This window comes from Ambystoma mexicanum, chromosome 12, assembly GCF_040938575.1.
Source record: "Ambystoma mexicanum isolate Mex_15411 chromosome 12, UKY_AmexF1_1, whole genome shotgun sequence".
Classification (NCBI taxonomy): domain Eukaryota; kingdom Metazoa; phylum Chordata; class Amphibia; order Caudata; family Ambystomatidae; genus Ambystoma; species Ambystoma mexicanum.
Window position 1 is genome coordinate 564,099,643 of NC_090936.1, and position 26,869 is coordinate 564,126,511.

General features: G+C 47.5%; 1 protein-coding gene across 7 annotated transcripts in view; it reads right to left on the reverse strand.

The window, feature by feature from the left end:
* The window catches only part of LOC138513780 (acyl-coenzyme A amino acid N-acyltransferase 1-like), a 91,712-nt gene extending 74,861 nt beyond the window's left edge, over positions 1-16,851 (reverse strand). For 2 of the 7 annotated variants that reach the window (XR_011281816.1, XM_069628871.1), the window contains exons 1-2: positions 6,050-6,171; positions 2,704-3,187 (exon numbers count right to left, since the gene is read on the reverse strand). Coding sequence is in view for 6 of the 7 variants with exons in the window: in XM_069628871.1 (XP_069484972.1) it covers positions 2,704-3,187; positions 6,050-6,058 (493 nt within the window). In the remaining variant the exon portion in view is untranslated. Of the gene's footprint in view, positions 1-2,703; positions 3,188-6,049; positions 6,172-16,078; positions 16,423-16,642 lie in introns of those variants that run through there. The other 5 variants (XM_069628876.1, XM_069628873.1, XM_069628874.1 and 2 more) reach the window with 5 other exon arrangements.
* Between the last annotated feature and the right edge of the window lie 10,018 nt (positions 16,852-26,869).

A 26,869-nucleotide genomic window follows, 5' to 3' on the forward strand; every position in this document is an offset into this window, starting at 1 on the left:
CATGATATAGAGTGGCAGTAACAGTACACCGGTTTGCTGTAATTCTGTAGATGACTGAACGGGTCATGCTCAATGATGGCACAACATACATTAAATCACCATAAAATGAACAAACACACCGTCTTCACCGGGAACATACGACTAAATGTGTCATCTTTAGTCACTTGAAGTATTAAAGGTTTGGCCCTCACAAGTATAGCAATCCCAGGACATTTACACAAACGAATACACACACTCGACCACCAGATCATCTGCTTATTAATGGAATTATTTGTACATATCTGAATGTTATTGATCATTGTATAACATGTATGTGTTGCCACCATGCTTCAAAAATGATACTTGCAGGTATTGGAAATCCACTGATACTTTGATACGATTAATGGTACGGTTGGAAGAAATGGAGGGAACATTTGGTATTGCTAACTGTAAGGAGAAAATCTACTGTTAAAAAGCCAACATGGTGATTATAGTTACAGCAATTATATACTTAAACAATATGCCCCTCGCGGCGGGGGCATTACCGACTCAGGTAATGCCCCGGGGGCCATAGTTATAGGCCCCGGGACATTACCAGAGTCGGTAAAGCCCCTGCCGCGAGGGGCATATAGCTATTAGTACCCCGGCCCGCAAAAACTGCGTGACCGGGGCACTAAAAGCTTTATTTTTTTCCCCGAAACGCTGTGGCGTTTCGGGGGGAAAAAAAAGACGTCAAAGAAAATGGCCACCATCAAAAAGGGAAAACTGAGTCCGTTTTCCCTTTCCATGGTGGCCATCGGGAGCAGACGTGCTGGAAACAGAAGCATTTCCAGTGCGTCCGCTCCCGAAAAAAAAGAAGGTAAGGGGGGCTGGGAGGGCGGAAGGGAGGGGGAAAAAGTGAAAAAATACAAAATAAAGTACCTGGGTCCCCGGCGGGGTATGATGGAAGTCTCCAGCCGTGTGGATGCTCGGAGTGGGGATGGCCCCGCTCCGAGTCTTCACACGGCTGGAGGCTTTCATCGTCCCTTGCCGGGGACCAAAGCATAGAAGGTAAGTGGGGTTGGGAGGGCAGGGAGGTGGGAGGAGGGAGGGGGAAAAAAAAATTAAAAAAAAAAAAAAAAAAGCCTTACCTCTGTCCCCGGCAGGGGGGCAAAGGTAGCCTCTCAGCCTTGGGGAGGCTCAGAGCGGAGATGGCCCTGCTTCGAGCCTCCTCATTGGCTGAGGGGCTGCCACCCCACCCGCCGGGGACAAAGGCCGTGGAATCCCGACGGAGGGATTCCCAGCCTGGTAACGACTCGGCGAGGCTCTTTCATTCTGATTGCGCCCTCACCGGGTACTAATATTATATATTACTCCTTTGTCGGATTTTATTTCCTCATTTAACCTGTCTTGTCACTTCTATGCTGACGATTCACAAATCTCTCTTTTTCCGCATTTTCTCCTATTCTTCATGACACAGTCTCTTCTTATTTACTTGCTATAAGTCTTGGATGTCCTCACAGTGTCTTCATTTTAACCCTTCCAAAACAGAGGTTCTTTTGTTTCCTCCTTCCTCTGCTTCCCCCCTTCTGGCCTTCTCTTTCCCCCACCTTTTCTTCCTTTCTCTCCCTCTCCTTGAAATCTTGGTGTAATTTCTGACCCTGCTCTCTTTCTCGTTACACATTTCTAATGCTACTCACTTTCATCTTCATAACGTCTGGGGTGCTCACCCTTTTCTATCTTTTCAGGCTACCCATCTCCTTCTTTACTCTTGTTTTTTCCTGCTAAAACTATTGCTCAGTTCTTAATAGGTCTTCCGAAGTATCACCTTACCCATCTACGCTCTGCTTTTAACTCTACAATTCATCTTTTTTTCAGCTCACTTTTCGTTCTATTACTCCTTCCCTTAGCTCTGCTTCATTACTTTCTTTTGATCTCCATCTTATCCTTTGCCTTCTCTATAAAGCCCTTGCTCATTCTCGCCTTTGTTCTCTTGTCTCTTTTTATTCTGCATTCCCAATCCCCATTTCTTGTTGCTGTTCCTAAACGACCTTGTGCTTCTTCCTGATTTCGTTCCTTCTCACTTCTTGTGCCCAAGCACTGGAATGCTCTTCCTCTTTCTATTCGTGCATCTCCTTACTATCATATTTTTGGTTCTGAATTAAAACCCCACCTTCTTCTTTCTCTTTCTTCTAATCAGTTTTGATGATTATTTTTCCATTTTGCTTCATTTTTATTGTACCGCTGTATTTACGATTTCTGTAAAGTGGTTTGGCGAAAGCACATAAATAAAATAAAAATACAATTAGTTCAGTCAGATAGAGTGCAGTTTGGAAGAGCCTGCAAGGTCGGAGTCATGCAGGAAGCAGCTTCCTAGTGGCACTACAACACCTGTAACCCCCGGGGCCACTCTCAATATTCAGGCCTAATGTGCATCGCGTTCTGGTACTTGAAGTGTGGTTTTCTCAAAGAAAATGATAGCCTATAACACTCAGCATGGAGATTAAGGCAGGTAATAAGCCAGGACTGCCTGAAGTTGTAACATGTGATAGAGAAACACTTTGCATCAAGGGCTAGGTGATTGTTCCACGAGGAGTGTAATGATTAAGAGCAGGAATGCCAACTGTTGCAACGGGTGTGAGATGACAAGCAATGTTGCTGGAATACAAACAGTGTTGGTACATAGAGCTAAGGCGAACCACAGTGAAAGGGGCATCTAAATTTCAGGAGGCAAAATACACTCACCTGGCGGTAGAAAGAGAGCTCCCCGCACCATTCCTTCGTGTATCGGTATCCGTTGCACCCCGGGGGACACATACCACCTCTCGATGGTCTGGGTGGCCAATGGCTGGCTGTCCGGTGAAGGATCGATCTGAAGCGAATCATAAACTTCCAGAGTGATCCGAAAAGGGCTCCCAATAACATCTCGCTTCATCAACCTATGGAATGGCGTCTCAGAACGTAGTGCCCAGAAGAGGCCCATTGGCAGTACCCCCTGGAAATCCCCTCCACTAGCTTCTGCCATCTCCAGATCCACGTCCCCAGTGGCATTCCCTCGGTAGAAAGCGCGGGAGTGGAATAAGAAACCTTTCTCATCCAGCAGTGAGGCCCTGAGAGTGACCAGCTGATTTGGCTGCAGACCGGAGACCAAGATTTTGACAGGCTCATCAGCAAGGGAGACTTTTGGGAACACTGTGAGCTGGGCCATTTTTCTTTCGAAAGTTGTTACCTAGTGATTAAAAGTCCAGAAAAGAAAAGCGAATTAGAGTAACCTAATCGATGTGTGAGAAATTCGAATTGGCCTAGATCAATACACAGGCAAAATCAAGCATGATCCATTTGTGTGTGTTTGTAAAGGCTGCCACAGCCAACATGCAAGTTACTAACTGAAGATATCTGTTTAAAGAAACAAGCAAAAAATGAGTAGCCATGTATGTCTTAACATCCAGCGCCTACAAAGAGGAAGAGTGTGAGCGACTCTTCCGAAAATACATGTTCTCAGAAAAAAGAATGGGCAATTTTTAGTTTTGGATATTAGGTTGCGCTAAAAGCACTACCCATAAAGCCAAACCTATTGCCATTTAAATAAGAGCTTTAACATAAGAGCTTGAAACAGGGGCTTTGGATGCAGGTTTGTTGTAATGCTTTTCAATGCAGGTTGGTATATGAGGATTCATATGTGTTGTTTGGCCTATGTGCCCCACCCGTTTACGCCCATCTCTAAGTTAAATCAATACATTTTCCTCCCATGTCCACCCATCTGTGAGCAAGACACACCGCTTTTTGCACTCTTTGGCTGATTTTCTACTGTGTAGTGAAGTTGTCAGCCATGTTTACTTCCAACATGGCGGCCGCCATGTGTTAATGTTATTAAAAAGTTATTTGACTAGATTAATGGTTTCAAAAATGTTTACTACAGATTTAAATGTATGTTAATACATTGTATTGAAAATAAACAAGTTACTGTAAATGTTAAGTTTTCTGCTGTTACTACCCGATTGGATATGCTGTATGTTAGTAGGCTGTGATTGGTTCTGCAGTATGTGATTTTTTCAGCAAAGTAGCCATTTTTCCCCCAGCATTGAGTCTGCTTATTTTTTTAATCACTTGAAAACACACGGGGGGGGGGGGGTGTGTGGAAGAGCTGACTTCCACTGTTAGAAAAAAGTGGGTGGATTGTGCCCTGCCTTTCCCTGGTCTGCTTAGTTTACTGTATCCACATTCCCAGAATTGCCCCCAGCCTTCCTCGCTCTTTACGTGGCCCTTGTTCTCCTTGGACTCCCATCTAGATTTCGCTCATTCACCTCGCGCCCTTTCCTGCTTTATCACTTTGCATTTTACATCTGCTGTAAGTTTAGCAGCCCCTGTAATTGTTTGCTTCTTATGTACACTTCAAACTACCGTGGCAATATTAATGCGGAGTCGTTTAACTCAATGCAATGCACAATGTTCTTGTTTTTACATGGTTAGTAAATGGTACCAGCTATAGCACCGATAGCCCTCAGCACTTCCAAACACATCTCTTCCCAAATATTGTTTGCTAGCCATAGTGCCAAGTGGGCTCTCTGGGGTCATTTTACCCAAAGAGGATAGCATACCTGCTTACATTTGAAAATTAAAAACCCTGAGATGTATGCCCCTCCCCCAGCCACACAAGACTCCGCCCATTCACACACGGCTCCGGTTTGGGCCAGTTTGCCTTATGTTTTAGTCGCCCTAACGCAAACTGGCCAAAAACAAAGAAAGCTTGAGCAAAATAAACGCGGTCATACTGCTTTCAATCTGGTGCCACTAATGAGACCGGATTGAAAGCAGTATTCTACGTTGAATTTGCTCCAGTCTGCATTCTTTTTGCCAATTTGCTGTAAACGCTACATGGTCACTAGCGCTGCGCTGCAAGGAGGAAAAAAAGAAATTTAAAGCTGCCTGCCAGCAATGTGCTCATATAGTGCACAGTGAGGAATATTTCCGCCGTTTCTTCTTCTTCTTAATTATCGAACGCGTGGGCGGACCCACGCAGGCGCTTCCCCATCCTAAAGGATGATGTGCACCATCCCCACCAATCAACACACAGGCCACACTTCCACACAAACCACCCGCAACCCCACCGCAAACAACCACACCCCACCAATCCAACACCAGCCACCCGCAATCCCACCGCAAACAACCACACCCCACCAATCCACACCAACAGACAACACCCCAAACTCACACCACCCAGCGAGCCCGGAGACCGGCGCGCAGACCCGCGAGACCCCAGCCCGTACGCCTACACATGCGCTTCAGGCGAGGCACCGCGCGCTGCCGCTCACCCACCGCGACCAACCCGAGCGACACCCACACTACCACATGAACCCCCAACCACCAAACCACAAACAACCACTACCCCCAATCCAACACCAGCCACCCGCAACCCCACCGCAAACACCCACACCCCGCCAATCCACACCAACAGACACAACACCCCAAACACTCACCACCCAGCGAGCCCGGGGACCGGCGCGCAGACCCGCGAGACCCCAGCCCGTACGCCTACACATGCGCTTCAGGCGAGGCACCGCGCGCTGCCACCCACCCACCGCGACCAACCCGAGCGACACCCACACTACCACATGAACCCCCAACCACCAAACCACAAACAACCACTACCCCAATCCAACACCAGCCACCCGCAACCCCACCGCAAACACCCACACCCCGCCAATCCACACCAACAGACACAACACCCCAAACACTCACCACCCAGCGAGCCCGGGGACCGGCGCGCAGACCCGCGAGACCCCAGCCCGTACGCCTACACACGCGCTTCAGGCGAGGCACCGCGCGCTGCCACCCACCCACCGCGACCAACCCGAGCGACACCCACACTACCACACGAACCTCCAGCCACCAAACCACAAACAACCACCACCCCCCAATCCAACACCACCAGCCACCCTACCACAAACCACACCCAACCAATCCACACCTACAGCTACCCTACCACAAACGCCCCCCACCAACTCACACCCCGACCCCAGCTCCGCTACTCCCGCCACTACCAAATGCATCCGCCATCCGCGCAACACCTCTCAACAGCCTAACCACCGACCCGAAACATGCCGACCGCACTTCAACGTTCAGCCCCCATTCCCCCGGGGGCTCGCACTCCGTCTGCCGCCTCCGAAACCCAAGGCCTCGAAGCGCCACGGACTGCGTCTGATTTGCGCCGTTTCCGGGTCCCACCCACACCTCCACCCGATTGGCTACTGGCAGCGGTCTTTTGCAGCCAATCGGAGGGAGGATTGGATGCGACCCTGAAACTGCATCTACGACATCCCAGAGACTCCACGGTCTTCCCCAGAGAAATGGCTAAAAACGCGAGCCTCCGGGGAAAACCAAGAGGTTCGGCAGGTATGGTGGATAGTGCACGCAGAAGGGCACTCTTCTGTTTGCACTTCCGTGGTTCCATTCGTTCAATATTCATCTTTTCTGAAAATCCGTGTAAAACAAAACATGTGGATTTTACAAGTTATTTTCACACACTGTCCGAAAAAGTCAAAATACCTTTCACAAATAATTTTGGAGAAATATACCAGCGGGCAGCAGCTCTCGCGGTGTCTGTTTACGCACGCCCACACAAGGAGCGATTTTTCCCTGATTCTGCCAGATTCACGGTTAGCCGACTTAATAGATTTAAAAGAAGGTGGCATGCAAATCAGTGTACTTTTGATGCCAATTGTACTTTGCAAACTTTTGAGTTTTCGTTTTAATGACGCCACCAGCAGCCCAAAGTTTAGTCTCCATTCGCTGCATCCACACACGCTACCACCACTCTCTACAAACTCTCTACACCCACCCACCCTACCTCCAGTCTCTACACGCACCCACCATACCTCCATGCTCTACACCACCCGTCCACCCAACCTCCACTCTACACCCACCCACCCTACCTTGACTATGTACACCCATCCCCGCACCCTACCTCCACTCTCTACACCCACTATACCTCCCATCTTTGCACCCACCCCAACTCCATTCTCTACACCCACACGCCGTACCTACACTCTGTGCAGACACCCTCCCTCACTCATTCACTACCCCCACCCAACCTCAACTCTCTACCCCCACCCACCCTACCTCCAGTCTCTTTCCCCACCCACCCTATCTCCAGTCTCTCTATCCCCACCCACCTATCTCCAGTTTCTACACACCCTACCTCCACTCTCTACCCCCACCCATGCTACCTTTACTCTCCACAATCAACCTACCTCTGCTCTCAACCCCACCTACCCTACCTCCACTCTCTACACCCACCCCTGCAACCTCCACTCTCTACCCTATCTCCACTCTCTACACCCACCCACCTACCTCCTCTCTACAAACTCCAATCTCTACACCCACCCGACCTCCACTCTCTACAGAGCCTCCACTCCATACACCCACTCAACCAACCTCCAGTCTCTACACCCAGTCTACCCCCATTCTCTACAACAACCGACCCACCACATTCTACACCCACCCACCCTATCTTCACTCTCTAAACCCACCTGCCCTACCTCAACTCTCTACACCCACCCTCCCTCAATCTCTACCCCCACCCACACTACCTCTATGCTCTCTACCCCACCCAACCTCCACTCTACCCCCACCCACCCTACCTCCATTCTCTCTACCCTTACCCACCCTACCTCGACTCTCTAGGTCAGCCCACCCATTCTACCTCCACTCTCTACACCCATCCTACCGCCACTCTCTCTACTCCCACTGAGCCTACCTCCACTCCCTCTACCCCCACCCACCCTACCCCCTCTCTCTAACCCCAAACATCCACCCTCCTTCCATTCTCTCTAACCCATCCACCCAGCCTGCCACTCACTCAACCAACCACCCACCCTCTCTACCCACACCCACCCTCACTCTCTCTACACCCACACTACCTCCACCCACTCTACCCCCACTCTCACCCCACCCATCCTAACCCCAAACATCCACCTTCCCTCATTATCTCTACACCCCATCCACCCACTATACCACCATTCCCTCTACCCCACCCACACTATCGCTACCCTCACTCACCCTCCCTCGCCCTCTCTACCACCACGACACCCTACCTCCACTCTCTACCCCCACCCACCCTACCCCCACTCTTTTCCCCAATCACCCCATACCCTCATCCACCCACATCCCCACTCTCTACCTACAGCCACCCTACCCCACTCTCTCTACCTCACCCATCTTACCCTCACTCTCTACCCCCAAATATCCACCCTCCCTCAATTCTCTCTACCCCATCCACCCAGCCTACTGCCACTTGCTCTGCCCCCACCCTCCCTCCCTCCCTCACTACCCCCACCCAACCTCCCTCTCTCTTTACCCCCACACCCACCCTACCTCCACTCTCTATCCCCACCCACCATACCCCTAAACATCCACCTTCCCTCCATTATCTCTACACCCCATCCACCCACCATATAAGCACTCTCTCTACCCCACCCACCCTCACTATCACTACCATCACTCATTGTCCCTCACCCACTCTACCCCCACAACACCCTACCTCCACTCTACATGCACCCACCACCCTACCCCACTCTTTTCCTCAATCACCCCATACCCTCATACACCCACTCTCTCTACATACAGCCACCCTACCCCCACTCTCTCTACCTACACTCTCTAAGCCATACACCCACCCTTCCTCCACCCTCTCTACCCAACCTACCCAACCCTCTATACAAACCACCCCACGCACCACACCCCTACTCATCCTTGTCACACTCTTGCTTTATTTCGTACCCTCTCACTCAAACATTCTCGCTCACATTTCCTATTGCCGGGTTACTCATACTCATCCCAGTGAGGAACAAGTGTGGAAGAAGAGTGAGAATCATTGCTGGGCTACTCATCTCAGTAAAGAACAAGACTTAGAGAAGATTGAGAAAAATTTCTGGGCTACTCATACTCGTCCCAGTAAAGAGCAAGTGTTAGAGAAGAGTGAGACTCACTCCTGGAACATTCCTGCTCGTCCCAGTAAAGAACAAGTCTGGAGAGTGAGAATCATTACTGAAGCACTCATGCTCGTGCCAGTGAACAGCAAGTGTTGGAAATACACAAGAAGAGAATTGTAATTTGAATAGTATTGTTATTCCTAAATATACATTTATATGGAAAAGCTCAATATTCGAACTTTACAACTGTCACAAAATGCTGCAGCAAGGCTGGTCTTGGGAACTAACCATTTTGCCCATTCTCAGGATCTTCTTAGGCAGCTGCATTGGCTAGTTGTGTCAAATTTAAGACTCTGCACCGTTCACTGTGCCTACCACCATGGCGGTGCAGAATATCTTCAGCATCTCAGTATCTTTTGACAGTTCCTCGTTTTCCTCTGGCAAGAGTAGAAGGTCAAGCTTTCTCCTGTGCCTTAGTTGCTTTGATAGTTGAAGGATCAGCATCGAGTCGTTTTTGGATAGTGGATGGATCTTTCTTTTGGACTCACTGACAGCTGATGAGCACCCTAGTTAGTTTGGTTAGGTAGGAAAACCTAATAATTTAGGGAAAGTCAGGAGTTTTCATTTTTCTTTCAATAAAGAACAAGTCTAAATGGAAGATGACAGTCTGTGTCCTTCTTCTGACGGTCCACATATGGTGTCAGGGAATGGATCAGCCCAAAAGATAAATGTTGGGGGGGACCCTACAATTGACAAAACTCACTCCCAAGGCTCATGCACCGATGGTGGCCACAGCTAAATATATTGGATTCAACTTACAAAGCACCTCTGAAATAATAATCCCAGCAGGCGAAAGACATCCGATTCCAACAGAGTTAGTCCTGTCACCTCTTAGGAGAACCTACATATGGTTGGCCTAGAAATCAGGACTAGCACAGAGACATGGGTTGGATGTAATGCCAGGAATGGTCGACCCAGATTATATTGAAAATGTGAAGGTCCCGTTACATCATAATAGGAACAACATATATATGGTAAAGGAAGGGGAAAGATTGCCCAGGGAATATTAGAGAAAGCCCTGTTCCCCATTCCCCAAGGAATAACAATCCTGAAAGATTCCGATAAAGGTTCTCAAGTGTTTGGTGAGACAGATAAACCTAAGAAAGACAGACCTCCACAAGAAACAGAGGAAATTGCTTTCCTACCTGACTTAGCGTTTGCTCAGAGAAACAACTCCATATTAGCAGAGGCCTTTTCTAAAATAATCACAGAGGAAGAGGACAGAACCCAGGGTGGTTTGTTCTTTTATCTTAACAAAGGCCTACTGTATAGGGGAAGACGTTACTCCAGGTGGAAACCCTCGATCCCAACTGGAAATACCCCAAAGCCATAGAAGAGGGGTCCTGGAATTAGCTCATTCCCATTTGACAGCTGGCAATCTAGAGGTCAGGAAGACCCAAAGTCAAGTGACGCTGAGATTCTATTGACCAGGGGAGTTTCTCGATGTCAAGAATTTTGTCTTAACCTGTTCCCTTTGTCAAAAAACAGCTACTACCCCAGTCCCTCTGACCCCTTTAGAACCTCCCCTATAACTGATATTCCCTTCTCCAGGATAGCAATGGATATAGTGGAATCCCTAGAACCATCTAAGTTGGGTAATAGATTTATTTTAGTCATTGTCGATGATGGAACTAGATATCCTGAAGCTTTTCCACTGCGAAACAAGACCAGCCAGCAAATCCTGAAACAGCTAATTCCCTTTCTTTCCCGAGTGGGCTTCCCTAAAGAGATATTGACAGACCAAAGTACCACTTACATGTCCAGCCTCATGTCTGATGTAAAGGAAATCCTGCAAATAAAGACCATGAGAACCTCAGTTTACCACACTTAGACTAATGGGCTTGTTGAGCATTTTAGTCAGATGCTTAAACAGATTTTACATAAGCTTGTAGAAGCAGATGGTAAGAAATGGGACACCATGATACTGTGGGCACTGTTTTTCGTGAGAAAGATACCTCAGTTCTCTTTGGGATATTCACCCTTTGAGTTGCTTAATGAGAGAGAACCCCAGGATGTTTTAGCCATGCTTAAGGAGACCTGGGAAGAGAAAAAGAGGAGGCCATTCTACCCATCTAACAAATCACCCAAAATCGAAAGCAACAGATGACAACTGTGAGGGAAATTCGCCGAAAACATCTAGGACAGGCCCAAGAACATCAGAAAACCAGCTATGACAAAAAGGTCATTCTCTAAACATTTTCAGTAGGACAATTGATTCTAGCCTTGTAACCAACAGTATAGAATAAGGTGTTGTCAAAGCTATTTGGCCACTGTAAGGTGTTGAGGGGGAGGAGGGAAGGGTCCCCTTGACTACCTCATTTCTCACCCAGTTAGGAAAAACAAGAGACAATTCTATCATGTCCATTTTCTGAAAGCGTGGAGGGTGAAACCCAGTGAAGATTCCACTGTGTGTATTGTATCTACTCATGGATGTGAACCAAGAAAATACTTTGATCTCCCCAGACCTGTCTCCATCTCAACAGATGGATATCAGGGATTTGATAGCCCAGTTTACTGATGTCTTTGTAGATCAGCCAGGGAGAGTTAAAACATTTTTCCACAACATTCAAATACCCGAAGGGAGAATTGTAAATCTCAGACCCTGCCAGATCCTTGAATCTCGGAAAAGGATATTAGAACAAGAGGTATGAAATATGATCCAAGCAGATATCATAGAACCATCAGAGAGGCCCTGGTATTCACAGATTGTTGGTCGCAAAACCTGATCAATCATGGAGATTTTACATTGATTTCCAGAAGCTTAATTCGATCTTGCAGTTTGACATTTATCCGATGCCCCGGATAGATGATTTAATTGACAAGCTGGGAAAGGCAAAGTTTATCTCTACAATTGATCTCACAAAAGGGTATTGCCAGGTCCCTGTTAACCCCTCCGATAGAGAAGACAAAACAGCTTTCTAGACCCCTCAGGGGTTATTCCAGTTTAAAGTATTACCCTTTGTGCTACATGGGGCACCTGCCACTTTCCAACACCTAATGGATAAAGTCTTGAGAACCGTTTCCCATTTCTGCGGGGTGTACCTTGACGATCTAGTGATCTATAGTGAGAATAGTGAGAATTGGCCAGACCATATTTTCCACCTCTACGAAATTGTTAGGGCTTTAAGAAAGTGCGGATCAACTGCCAACCCTAAGAAGTGCCACCTAGCCCAGCCAGCACTGAAATACCTGGGGTTCTTTGTGGGAAATAGTTGGTCCAGCCTCAAAGTGAGAAAGTTAAGGCTGTACAAAACACTGCGACACCTAAGACCAAGAAAGAGCTCTGTGCTTTTTTGGGACTGACAGTGGTTTATACCAAACTACTTCACCATGGCCGCCAGCCTTACAGATAAGCTCAAAAATGCACAGCCTCAAAAGTTGATATGGAACACTGAAGACCAAAATAGTTTCAATGGGCTAAAGAACATCCTGTGTAATGAGCCTGTATTAAATGTACCAGACTTTAACCAATAATTGATCTTGCAGACAGATGCTTCTAAAAACAGGTATTTGAGCTGTGCTATCCCAAGAGTATGATAGCATCGAACATCCAGCGTTATATGCCAGCCGAAAACTGTTTCAGTGGGAGCAAAATGATGCCACCATTGAGTTGGAATCCCTGGCCATCAAATGAGCAATAACACTCCTCAGTTATTAGTTATTTGGAAGAAAGTTTAGGTTGGGCACTGATCACTCGTCCCTCACATGGATGAGTTTAAGAAAAGACACCAACACTCGAATTATAAGATGGTTCTTAGACCTCCAAACATTCTGCTTCACTGTGGAACATTTAAAGGGACAAGAGCAGGGACATATGGACGTCCTTAGTCGATTTCCAATCAGTGAAGAAGGGGAAGCCAGTGAACCAAGGGAAAAGGTATGTGACGAATCGCTGGATTCAGTCATTTCTTCACAGTGGAAGCCTTTCCCTTGTGAGGCTAGGGAGATGAGCCCACTACGCGATACTGTCCCTAGGGGTGGAGGCAAGCGGGACCTCCCCGGCAGAGACTCCCCTCTTGGGTACAAGGACTCCCGTTCTTATGACGAACTCCGTAATCAATCCACCTACAGCCCAGTGTTGATAAAACCTGCTGGAAGAAAACATGAAGGACAATTTGATATTTGTTACTGTCATATAGAATCCTTGAGAAAACCTGAAAAGAACTACTTATGTGGCACTAAGTCGAAGAAAGCCACTGGAGTAATGTCAAGTGCAAATAGATCAAAGAAGAAGGAAAGTCCCAGCGCAGCGTCATATATGTGGCAAGAGGAGACATGAGAGAGAGAGAGAGAAGCCTGGGAGTTCCAAATCAGCTGTCTGAGTGGAGCTGAATGATAATGCTGGCGTATGCAACTTAACGGGTTACACTCCAGGAGACCTGAGCTACGAGAAGCCGAACGACTAGAGCAGAGTCCCAGGAGGGGCTAGGTAAGAAGTGGTGGTGTGGCAAAGTATACGAGGGAACCCCTCAATGATGCTGAGACCACTTACCTCAGGGAAAAGTCCAATATCTGAACTTTACAACCTGGTAAAAGTAGTTACAAAGAACTACCAACAAATACTTAAATAAACCGAACTTGCTGAGAAAGAAGCCCATAGAAGGGAGCCATTCTCCTGTGCCTTAGTTGTTTTGATAGTGGTAGGGTCAGCATACATTTGTTTTTGAATAGTGGACATATCTTTCTTTTGGACTCACTGACAACTGAGGAGCACCCTAGTTACTGTGGTTAGGTAGGGAAACCCCTAGGGAATGTCAGTCATTTTCATTTTATTTTTAAATAAAGAACACGTCTAAACGGAAGATCAGAGTCTGTGTCCTTCTTCTGACATGCACAGTATGCTAGTTGGTAGTCAAGCGTCACACCTGGTTTGTAGCATACCTGTGTCATCCATGTGAGCTCAGACTGCTACGGGAGGGTATATGGATTCCAGGCACCTACTGGTCTGCATTCCAGTGCATGAGACAAAGGGCAGGATGCATGCCTCTATTGACTGTCTAGGAGCAAAGGTAAAACCTACCTTGCCAGGCCTGGGATCTCTCAGCTGGAAATGCCCTGCCTGGCTTCAAATAGCCAAGTCCAAAACAAAGGCCTTCCTCACAATAGGGGTCTGCACACAAGAGAGCCTTCGAAGCTGCAGACTGGGAAAGGGGCATAGCTAGGACAGGAAGGATTCCTCCATCTTGCTTTACTGTGGGCCTTCTCTGTCCCTTCTACTTCTTGCAGAACAAGGTACTCTGGGTATGAAATCGGGAGGTAAGTGTCACTTGTTTTAAGGGTAGGGATTGGACCTCTTGAAGCAGGCTTGCTTTCCTCCAATCCCCTGTGGCCTTTTATCTGTAAACAAGGAGGTCTCCCACTCATTCTTTTATCACATTTTGAACCATCCCGGATTCAAGGAAGAATTCACTGTGACACATTTATACCGTTCCTGGTGGCCCATCAACTTGCATCGCTAGACTGCACCTTTAAACTGCATGGACTACTCGCTCAAGCCATACTCGCCACTTGGGATCAAAACGACTCACTGCCTTGAAACCCACCTCAAACCACAAGCTGCACAGCTGCAAGCCTGAATTGACACTATTGAACCGCCTAACAATGGAATCAGTTACCTAGAGGCCGTTTAAGTCACTTTTTGCAAATTCTTTCCACTACAGACATATCCTTTTCAAACACGGTTGCATTTTTTTCTCCCCAGACAAATTACCCAGTGTGCCTATAAATTCCTGTTCTGCCTTTTCTATCATTTTACACGGTGGTGGTTTTATAGAGTCCCATTTCCCATACTGCTTTTGCGTCCCTCATTAATGTTATACCCCATTTTCCTGGATTTGTATGGAGGAGAGGAGTGGCGGAAGACAACTTGAGTTTCCACTGCCCCCTTTTTCTGTCATACCAATAAATCCTACAGCTTTTGCGCCCACATGCAAATTCGTGTACACCGCCCCTTGCCATGTTCTTTTGCACTCTACTGTGCAAATTACCAAAATTCAGTGGCAGGGAGCTGTCAAAGTTGCAGTACTAACGTAATGGCTCCTCGATGCCAAATCATGGGCTCTTTTAAAATGTGCTCCTCTGGTTCTCACGCCCTGCACTTCTGCACTCCACCATGCAAACGAAGTAAAAGCTGCATGCAAGGCTGAGTTTACAATGGATACCTATGAAGTCCGCCAGTTTTTTGCAGGTGCATGAAGCAGTCAGACCCCACAGGGATCCATGGCATTCATACCCGCATGAAAATGCACGCAGACGCTGGACGGGTTGTATGGCAAAGAGGATTGGAGAGGCAACTTGCATTTCACCCCTCCTCTCATACAAATCCAAGAAAATGAGGCGTAACGTTAATGAAAGAAGTAAAAGCCCTACGTAAGGTTTTTCCACCTTTTATTAACGTTGCGCCCGGCACAAAATGAGGCCCATTGTGTTTGAAATAGTTAATTGTATAATTTATATTTTTTTTTGTTAAAATATATATTTGAATAGAACCGTGAGAGTATATTCTTTTATTTTCAAATGTGTGCACTATTACTGTTGGGTTGCCACTGTCGCACATTCACACCCCTTCTGAGAATATAGCTTTCCCACAGACCAGGTTACCACAAAAGGCAAAGGAGGAATCTTTACGCAGAGCCAAATTCATTTTGTCACAAACGTTTTATGGCATCCTTAAATGGATCAAATAGTGGGTACACACCACTGCCAGAGATTAGGTTGAATAAAGAGTACTTTATAAAGGGTATCGCAAGCGCAGCCCCTCAAAATGTAATATTTCCCACAAAGATGGGCAGGGAACTTTCCCAAAAGTTCAGTTAAAAGGTTTGATATGTGTGTGTGTGTGTGTGTGATGGTGGGAAGAACGATGCCAGGTAAAGATGTGGAAGCCAGGGCTTCTTTAACTTTAGCTCTGCAACTATGGAACACAGACCTGCGATTGTCCAGCACCATTTGATTGGTCAGTCCTAAGAATGTGCATGTCCTATGATAATTCTGCTAAATGGATTTGGGGTGTCAAAGCTATGCCTTCAAGTTAAATCCCCCCAGGGGTCAGCTCATGCTGTAATTCACAATCTTGCGCTCCTTACCCCGCAGATCAAGCTATGACGCTTACATGGGGTTCCCAGCCTTACCTGCCGTACACAGCCTGAGCAGACACACTGTTCCCACAGTCTTCACCGAACTGTAGTGTGTGTTTGTATGTGCAATTCCAGGAAGAGCACCAGCCAGCCAGCCAGGCACTGGCACACAATTAACCAATCGCTGCGCTGCTTACTCTCCTGCCTCTGCAATATCAAATATAATCGGATGGGCCACTTGCTAAATATTAACCCACAGGTCCAGTCATAGTCCAAGGGTGTATGCATTCATGGCATGCGCATTGCCCGCTGACGTGAAAACAACGTGATCGGTTATCCGAGAAAAAAAAAATATCACTGCGACCCCTCGCTCCACTACCGTCTTTATTGTAACTCTCAATTCTCGTCACGTGACCCGCTCAAATTTCCGACTCCGCCTTTCCCTCGCCCAACATTCTCCGTCCTTCGCTCCCTCTGTATAGCCCCTCAACCCCCCTTCCCGCTGCTGTCCTTCCGTTACTAGCCCTACATTCACTAGCCCTCGACCTCCCACACTCTCCTCCGTCCACTTTCTCGCTGCCTCGCTCAACCGCCCTCTCCCAGAGAGCTACAACAGACCTACATTTCAGGCTGGTGGTCCTCGATCCTTCCGCGGTGTTTATCGGCGGTACCCCATCCCGCTTTCCTATCCCTATATTTCTTTTTATTTATCACTCTCCACTCCTTTTCGTAGTCCCACCTTGCAATTCAGTTGCTGCCAGTGGTGGAAATGGTAAAACTTTTAAAGGGAGAACCCCACACAAGAGCTAGTGTGGGGCGGAGTTTGGGCGGAGGGGCGGAGTTGGCATTTGAACGCCCTCGATCCCAGGTCGGACTAAACATCAGAAGTGGCAGCCTCCCACTCGTTTTCTCTCGAGGCTTCCAATTCGCCATTCTTTCTTTCTGCGATTCAATAGCTATGAAAGCATTCACCTCCAATATCTTGTAGTCACATGTTTGACTGAATGGCTGGGCTGTAAGCTAAAATCAGCATTGATTGCGCCCACCCCCCCCCCCCCATGTTTTTTTTTAAAAAACGAAACGGGCCAAGGCATTGCACAATATCGCAATTGTTTTACTTATATACGCATTGCTGGTCACTGGGCTGTGTAATGTCAGGTTTTGCTATCTGTCAGAAAATCCTATGGTAGAAAAATCGGCCAGAAATTGTAATGTCATTTTTTGCTACCCGTCAGAAAATCCTACCGACAGCAGCCATTGGCCAAGCCACCCAGGTGTAGGAAAAAGTGACGGGGTAGGAAAATCTGACAGCCTGACCTGTCATTTTTTCCTACCCGTCACAAAATCCTACCGAGGGCAGGCATTGGGCAACCCATCCAGGGGTAGGAAAAATTGACGGGGTAGGAAAATCTGACACCCTGTCATGTCATTTTTTGCTTACCCGTCAGAAAATCCTACCAATAGCACTTTTTGACCGTGTACCAGGAAAGTGGGGGTACATTTCAACGGCTAGGTACTAGACACTGCATAATACATCAGTGGTTTATTTACACTTAGGACCTCATCACGAGTTGGGCTGTAGCCCTTAAATGCAGTGGTAACGGTATTACCGCCGCATTTAAGGGCTGGCCCTATCAAGAGTTAGGCGCAAAATCAGCTGTTTTACCTCCAGCTTTTTTCTGGAGGTGAAAATCCCTGTTTTCGGCGGTATTGCAGCCGGCTGTATTAGCCCGCAGAATTAGCACTGAAAATTCCACATTGGATCCAATGGACCCAATCAGGAATGGGGATGTACTGTGATCCGGTGGTAATACCACCGGACCAGTCAGTGCTAGGGGTAATACAGTCGGCGGTATTACAGCCGGGGATATAGCCCAACTCGTGATGAGGCACAGTGTAAAATGGCACATGAATATATGTTGCATTGGGTACAAGCCGAATGTCTCAGTCCAGAGCCCTGCTTCGTAGTGGGCGAGGTCCTCTTACATCACGACTGATGAGGTACTAGCCATGACCAGTCCCTTGGAACCCATCACTGGGAAAGTGAAAAATGTGGGGCGCATACCTGGTCAAGATACACAATGTTACATTCTATGGTATGGTGGTATTTCTCTTACAGGTAAAACCCTGCCCCCTAAGATCTGAGGTGGGTAGCCTGTGATTACCTGCCCCATCTGGACCTTAGACACTTGGCCCAGAATACCTCTGGTCCACCCACCAAAGATGCCATAGTCATTGCTGCTGCAGTGGCTGAGGCTGTTAAAGTAACTATGGTGTGCTAATCCCCGTCCCATTTGGTTACAGAACATGGAATTTACACTAGATTACAACCTTTTTTCAGGCAAGCAACCTGTACCTAAAGGAGAGGAGGTCTATGGACTGTGGGCAGATCTCACTCAGCTTATGCTACACAACTGGAAAGTGTCTGACCAAGAGAAGAGACGAAGAGTAATAGAGGCCTGAGAGGGCCTGCACTGCAGATGGTACAGTCCCTTCGAGCATTGAGTCCTGGTCCAACTTCCCAGCAAGTGATGGGCGCCCTGGAGAGAGCTTTTGGCACTAATGAGCCAGGAGAGGACTTAATGATGAGGGTTTATGCCACCTCTCTGAAACTGGGAGAGAAGTTGTCTGATCATCTGGTGAGGATTGAGCACATTTTATGCCTAGGCCACCATAGAGGAGGAATAGAGACTTCCCGATTAAACCGATGTTGATTGAAGCAACTACTTGGAGGGGGCAAGGAAGCTGCTATACCCATACTGCAACTGAGGCTGTGGGAGAAACTGGACAGTACAAGGCAGGATCCCAATGCCCAAGAATACCACTTCTGAGCAGAAGCAGATTGGAGAGCTGCAACAGCTAGTCAGGAAACTACAGACTCAGTTCACGACCCGGGAAAGCCCGATTGCAAACCAAAATAGAGGCAGAGGTGGTTTCCCATCATCCCGAGAACGGGTGTATCGATGAGCACAAGAGCCTCGAATATTTTCCCCAATCCTCTGCACCGTTACCACCATGGAGATTTTGCCATTCATGCGGGGATGAGCGCCACTCAACTCGACCGTGTGACCGAGACCCAGATTATGCCAGAGTAGCTGCTCGCTTTATTGCTCTTAAATCCACTCCGGCCCGGGCATTGTCGGGAAACGCACAGTAGATTGTAGCGGAGGAGCAGCTAGAACCTAGACTACAGGAGTGAGCTCCGCAGAAACTAACTCCAGCAAATCAACAAGGACATCACATCCAAGGCTACAGACTATCTTGTATCCAAGTAAGGCTCAGGAGGGACCCACAGCTGACCATCTCTGTCTAGTTAATGAGGTCAGTAACACCACACATGTGCTGCCAGCGAGCTCCAACATACTACGGACTCAAGCTCTGCTCCATCGAGGCAATCCAGCAGGTCTCATCGGGCCCACCATGACCATCCATGTTGATCTTGAGGGGCAGAGGACCACAGCATAACTGGACAGTGGCTCCCAGGTCACCATCGTGTATGAGCCCTACTATCACTAACATATGTCGCATCTGCCATTAGGCCGCTGGAGGGGCTAACTCTGATGGGCGTGGGAGATGCCACCTGTCAATACCTGGGATATACATGTGTGAAAATCCATTTAAATTGAGAAGTGGTTGGGGTGAACACCACCTTGGCATTAGTGTGCACCACAAGGAAGCCAAATCCAGAGGTACCCCTAGTCATGGGCACATCCTCAGTTCTGTTCGGCACGCTAGCCAAGATGTGTATGGAAATGGCCGGTCCACAGTTTGCAAAATCTTTGAAGATGCACCCGGCTTGTTAACAGGCCTACCTCAAGAAAGGCATGGAGAAGCAGGATCAACATGACGGCCAACGTGAGAAAGATCATCTACAAGACCAGCTGTCCATGTGGGCAGATGTTTTTTCAACCAGTGACTGGGACTTAGGTGAAGCCAAGGAGATGAAGCATCACATCCGTTTAAGTGATGTCACCCCGTTCCAAGAGAGGTCACAGAGGCTAGCACCGGCTGATGTGTATCATCCAGGAATCCAGAAGCCCTTATGCTTCCCCCATAGTGGTGGCATGAACGAAAAACAATGATGTGTGGCTGTGAATTGATTACCGGCACCTAAACAGCAGAACAGTCCCCGATTAATACACCACACATCAAGTGGACAAGGCTCTTCACTTTCTGGTTGGGAGCAAATGGTTCTCAGTCCTAGATCTATGGAGTAGGTATTATCAAATTCCTATGCTGCCCGAAGACAAAGAAAAGACTGCATTCATCTGCCCCTTGGGGTTCTACCAGTTTACTCGACTTACACAGGGGATATCGGGAGTGCCTGCCACGTTTCAACGCCTGATAGAAAGAACTGTGGGTGACATGAATCTACTCAAGGTTCTGGTCTACCTGGATGATGTTTTTGGACGGACCTTAGAAGAACATCACCAAAGGCTTCTGAAGGTTTTGGATCAAATCCAGCAGCAAGGGATGAAGGTGTCCTTGGATAAGTGCCAGTTTTGTCGAACGAGTGTAACGTATATTTGCCATGTGGTGTCAGCCGAAGGATCCAGCCAAGTTGGAACCTCTAGAAACCTGGCTCACCCACAGAATCTGCAGGAGATGAGAAGCTTCCTGTGGTTCTGCAATTATTATCGAAGGCTTGTGCAAGGGTTCGCCAACATAGCAGTGCTTTATCATACACTTCCCCCAAGCTGTGGTGGGTCCCTGACCCTGATTGGCATCCCTAGTATCATCCCACCAGGTACTGTGACAAAGAAGAACAGCCTGGATGCACTCCCAGGCTGTGGTGTGTCCCCAACCCTGACTGGCAGATCTGGTTTCCTCCACTACTATATGCCACCACACAAACAAAGACTTGGTTCACTTGCTTGCCAAGTACTATGCTTATAGGTTTTGCTCTCCCAGTTTTCTTTATAGTCTCATGCTTTGAGGGGCTGACTTAGTTTGTTCTCTGACCAAGTACTTGCACAAGTAAGATCAGGTACTCTTCCTTCTTGTAACCACAAAAGTGATGGGTGGAAGGTTTTGAATGAATCTGTACCACTGGCATTGCTCTGGACAACCTTCCACACCATCGTTTTTTTGCCTGTAGCGCCATTGCAAAAGGGGTCCAGCCATATGCACATCATTCAGATACTGCCACCAATGGTAGCAGCCCAGCCCCTACTGCTAGGCCGTGTCCCCTCTGCACAGAAACACAAGCAATTCCAGACATGTTTTGGCATTGTTGGGCCTCCTCAGTGAGGTGCAGACTGGTTCCCTATGGCACAGCGAGTAAGGGACCCATGTCTGGCCATACCATCTCTCACATAATGAGACAAACTATAACCACAAAAGTGATGGGTAGAAGGTTTTGAATGAATCTGTATCACTGGCATTGCTCTGGGCAACCTTCGTCTCCACCGTTTTTTATCCTGTCTGCACCATTGCAAAATGGGTCCAGCCATATACAAATCAGTCAGGTACTGCCACCAATGGTAGTATCCCAGCCACAACTGCAAGGCCAGGTCCCCTCTGCACAGAAACTCTTCCTTCTTGATCTACGTCTGAACTGTAGGGGTCCCAGACTCTGTTCTGTGTGTAATTGGCCTTCGTTATGTTCACAGGGCTCCCAGCACCGCTCGCTCTTCCACGTACCTTGGTTGCTGGTGCATGATGCTCTTGATGCTTCCTGCATGCCTGCCATCAGTGGTGGGGCTTCTCCTGCTTCCTCTCTCCTCTCTGGCATTTGTTGGCTCCCTCGTACCAGGTTTGCTCTCATCGGTGCGGGACTGTCCATCGCCAGTTGCTGACCTGCAGGGTTGCCAGGAGTGCTTTCCATGCTGCACACCACGCGGCCTCTGCACACCAGCAGGCTCCACGGCTCCCTGGTCTGCCTTCCTTCTTCACTGAGTGTTCTCCGACTCATGCTTCCTCCAGGGCGACCTCACACTTTGTCAAGTCCTTCTTCCTTTTGAACTTGTCTTGACTTGACCGGTTGTCAAGAACCTCTAGAGTGCATGTTCTGGTATCGATAGGCACTCTATATTGCTCCGTGCCTCCTTGTCGTCTCAGTATTGAGTTGGCCATGATGTTGTGACTCACTAGGGATCTGCTTCACCTCTGTACTCTCTACTATGGTTGGTCTACCAAAACACATAGTGTAAGAAGATAAAGGTGTAGAGAGAGAAGTTAAAGAAGAGGTGGGGTCATGGTAGGCAAGAGTTCTAGGGTCAGGTGACTGGCGGGGATACTGCATTCTCCCAGGGCCATCACTGTTCTTATAGTTGGTGTCCCTCCCCATGCAATCCTCTCGCTCAGTACCAACCCCTCGGGGACTATCGGGTAGTTAACTCACCCACCTGGGCACATGAGAAGGTGCTCCCCCTGTGGAAGCAGTGACGACACCCTGAGATTTGTCACAATACATAGAAGAAAAGTTTTCTAGTGTGTGATGGCTCTGTGGACCACCTGTGAAAGGCACATAGCAGACTCACTGACATATGATTGTTCTTTGCATTAACTGTGATAGGCACATAGCCGACAGACTATCATATAATGGCTTTGTGTACCACCTTTGATAAACACATTGCAGACATACTCGCTGATGTGTGGTGACTCTATGCATCACTTGTGATAGGTACATAGCAAAGAGACTTGCTAACTTGTGATATTTGTGTGCATATACTGTGATAGAAAAGACACAGACTTGCTGACCTGTCAGGGCCCCCGTGTTTAACCAGTGATAGATAAAGTGTAGATGGATTCACTAATGTGGGAGTGTATCGTCTATAATTGGTAGAGAGTAGGCAGGCTTGCTGACAAGACAACTCTTTGCGTTCTCTTTGACAGGCACATAGCAGACAGAGTCGCTGACATTAGAAACCTCTGTGCATAACATGTAATAGTTATAAAAAAAGAGAGCCTCACTGACTTGCGATGGCTCCATGGTCAACCTGTGATAAAGTTCAGACAGATCCACTAATGTGGGAAGGATCTGTACCTGTGATAGGCACAGAGCACACAGACTCGGCTAACACATGATATCCTCGCGCATAACATGTTAGATACTACTTAAGGGCCTGGCCTTCTTCTCCCTAGCCGTGCTCTTCCCCTGGGCTCAGTGTCAGATTGCCAGCCCAGTCGCCTCCAGCCCACCAGCCAATCACAAGCCACATGCCCTTCCATACATCCAGCCATGCCTGGGTCTCCTCATCGCTGGCATCCTTCGCTAAGGACAAAGACAAGAAAATTACCTGTTTGTAATGGCTAGGGAATGGACAGGAGAAACCCCTGCTTTTCCAACAGGCAGACATTACAATATGTCTTCAACAGACACAGTCCATTCCCAAGCTCATGAGGACACAAACTCACAAACTCTTGCCGCGTCATTGAGCCACAAATCATCTCAATCTCAGCCAAGTTCTCTTTCCCTCGTTAGGATATCATCTGCACTATCCTGGCTCTCTCACCACATAATGCTAATTAATTCAAACCAGTCCATCCACCATGCTGTTGACATCACCAACCTCAACACCGCAAACAAAGTCAATGCAATATTTATCTCTGAAACTTGGCACTCCCTCTATCAATGTCTTTGATGTTCTCCTCTCACCTGGGTACAGCATTCAAAATGTTGGCCGCACAGAGAAGGTAAGGAGAGGTGTGCCAGTTATTCACAAATCAGACTCAACCTATACCATGCTCAGTTAAACGAACATGAAATCCCCTTTGCTTCTCTCTTGCCACCTTCTAGCACCGCATATAGATATAATTACATTTCATCTGATTTATCACACACCTCCTCTAAAACACCTCTGACGCCAGCACCTCAGCATCAATAGCAAACATCTTTCTTGGTGACTTCACTAACATCACTAGGGACTCTAAGCTCCACCTCATGGTTCCCCTGGATATAAAACAATGAATGCTAAACCCCACAGACATCATAGGATATATACTCCACCTTGTCATCTCAGCATCCTTCCTATACACTGTCTTAACCCTATCCCACATGACTGGACAGACCACGCTGCCACCCTAATGTGCCTTACTTCTAATGTCCCGTCCAACAAGGGTCGTTGTCAAACGACCATGTCCTTGAGTTTCTCCATTGAGGACTTCCCCTTCGAAGCACTAGACACAAACTAGCAACTCTAACTCCACCACCCTCCAACGCTGACAGTCCCTTATTAACTCTCAAACAACTATAATGGAATTGGTTGATGCCCACGACCCCTTTAAACTGCTTCACATCAGGGATAAACTCACCATCCCCTGGTACAATGAAGAAATAACCAACAATAACCATACTATCCAGTCACTCAAAAAAACTGCTGTAACGCATAGAGGAATAAAGCCCTCCTCAACTTCAAGGCTTTATGCAGTACTTGCCTGTCTCTCGTCAAAGCCCAAACTGCTTATTACTCATCAACTATTATGTCCACCACCAACAAGTGAAAAGCTCTCTTCACAGCAGTCAAAAACTCCTCAACCCACTTCCCGACCCTTTAATCCCTGACTCCAAAGAAAAGTGTAACGCCATGAACAACCTTTTCATCAAGATAACATATGGCAATTGATCCATACCCCAAACTCGTAGTTCCCCATGGCTCTCAACCCCACTGCATATAACACAATTCAGGACCACCTTCACTCCTGTTGCCCTCATGCCACTTAAACTAACCACATAGCATACAAAGATGATCCCCACTGTCATTTGTGGTGGCAAGGAATGATGAGACAGACCAAGTGGTGCCATAGTGATTGCTATAGACTTTTATTAACCAAAGACAAAGCCTATCTATCCCTATTCTATAGGCAGTTTCCCTACTTAAAGAAACTAAACTGAGGTATATCAGGGTGTCAGTAGTTTCCAAATGGTAAAGTTCTGTCTTGGTCAAAACCTCTATCTTTCCCTGTCGCTACACCAAATAATAACTAAAGTTCAAACAATTTCTGGCGCAGGAGAATTGTTCCTTTCTCCTGGATGTGAAAGTCTTTCCAAACAAAAGTTCTTGAAAGTTCAGCAAAAAGAGTTCCAGCAACCAAACGAGCTCCACGAAAAGTTCTCAGAAAGGCTACGAGAAGGACTCCCTTCTCCTAGCTAGTTCCTCAATGTTCTGCTTTTTTTTAATCAACTCTTGTAATTCGCTTTGGGAAATGTCAATATCTTCTACGTTATTTGATACTTGAAATTGGACCCCACTGGGACCAGTAAGATGACCCCTTAGGTATTCTTGACTTTCCAAGACCACACGTTTGTGGAACTGGCCAGGGATTTGTAGACAAAAATCAACTACTTTCTCAAGATACTTCACAGTCTCAACTCTTCCTGGCCTCCTCCCGGATTTATCTTGGTTCCAGTTACCTTTCCCCAGGGAACCTCTTCACTGGTCTTGCCAGGGGGCGCGGGTTCACTTCTTCTATCACTTTACTTCCACGATTTACTCCTCTCTGCAGCCAACTCTTATGCTTGAATGTCTCGGCACAGTTGTTGGGCCAATTGGTCCACCCACGACAGGGTACGCCACCATCTTAGTCCTTCTCACTGCTGTCATCTACGCAGCTTCACGTTAGACTTGCGGTTTTAGCGCAATTGTTGGACCTAATGATCCACCCATTACAGGTCATGCCACCACTGTTGCTTCGCTCCACTTTCAGTATGCTGATCTCACACCGACCTGCAACAAACATTTCAGGCATCCCTCTGCTCACCTCTGCTGCCTCTTTATAGTCACCCAGAGCCCACATTTAGCTTCACAGACTCGCCGGAGGCCCTCTTGCTCGCCAGGTTCTTCTCCTCTTTGCAAACGGCAGTCGCTCGCGTCCAGCCGGATGGGCCACACTGCAACAAAGATCACTTGCTTCCACTCTCATCATCGGTTTACAAGAATAATGTCCTTCTTTGCTGTTTAGCTTAAGGAGCGGGGACAGCCCCAGCGTAACATTGGTCCAATTGCTTACAGCTGGTCGAGTGTTCTTCCCACTTGATTGTTGCATTTTCTGACTTTTCTTCATCTATGTATTTATCTTAATAGATTTGTCAGGAATGTTACAATAACATATTGTTTCAGACTTCACCATGCATCCAGTGAACTGGGGTATTGGTATCAGCCCAGGGGGTTGGGAGATAAAGGGGGTGTATCTCAGACTCGCGTCCTTATCCCCAGGAAGGCAGTCCCTCCCCATGAGATCCTCCCGCATGTTACCACACCCAGGGTGACTACTGGTTAGAGGTCACATCTCCCTGGCCTCATGGAAAGGGGCTCCCCTGTGGGGAGAAGTGACGTCATCTGAAGGATTGTCACACATCCTAAAAGATCAAGGGGAATGCCATTATCCTCCCTCCTTAAAACAGTAAATACCTCACTCAAACAAGGCATCTTTCAAATGACCCTAAAACAGGAGTCATCCTCCCTCCTACAAAAAATACCTTGAACCCTGACAATCCTGTAAGCTACTGTCCAATTTGTAGCCTCCTATTAATTGGAGAAATCCTTCAGTAGCCAGTTGCCAACCAACTCCATGATTTGATTAACTAACACAGCCTCTTGTGATTAACAATCTAGTTTCGGCACTGAAACTGTCATCATTCAGGTCATACATGATGCTCTTAAAATCAGTCACTTCTCTCTGCTGGAACAGACCAGACATTTCTTGCTAAGTTGCAATTCAACCATAAGTGATGTGATCACATCTATTTTGGGGTGTTCTTAGGCCATTTATTTTCCCCCATTTTCCACTGCATTATTGCCCTGGCTGCACCATCTCTTTCATATACACAGGCAGCTTGTTATCCAAGACCCTTTTAGTGGCTCTACATTCTGAGATCGCCTTTTGGAAGTTTGTCATGCAAGA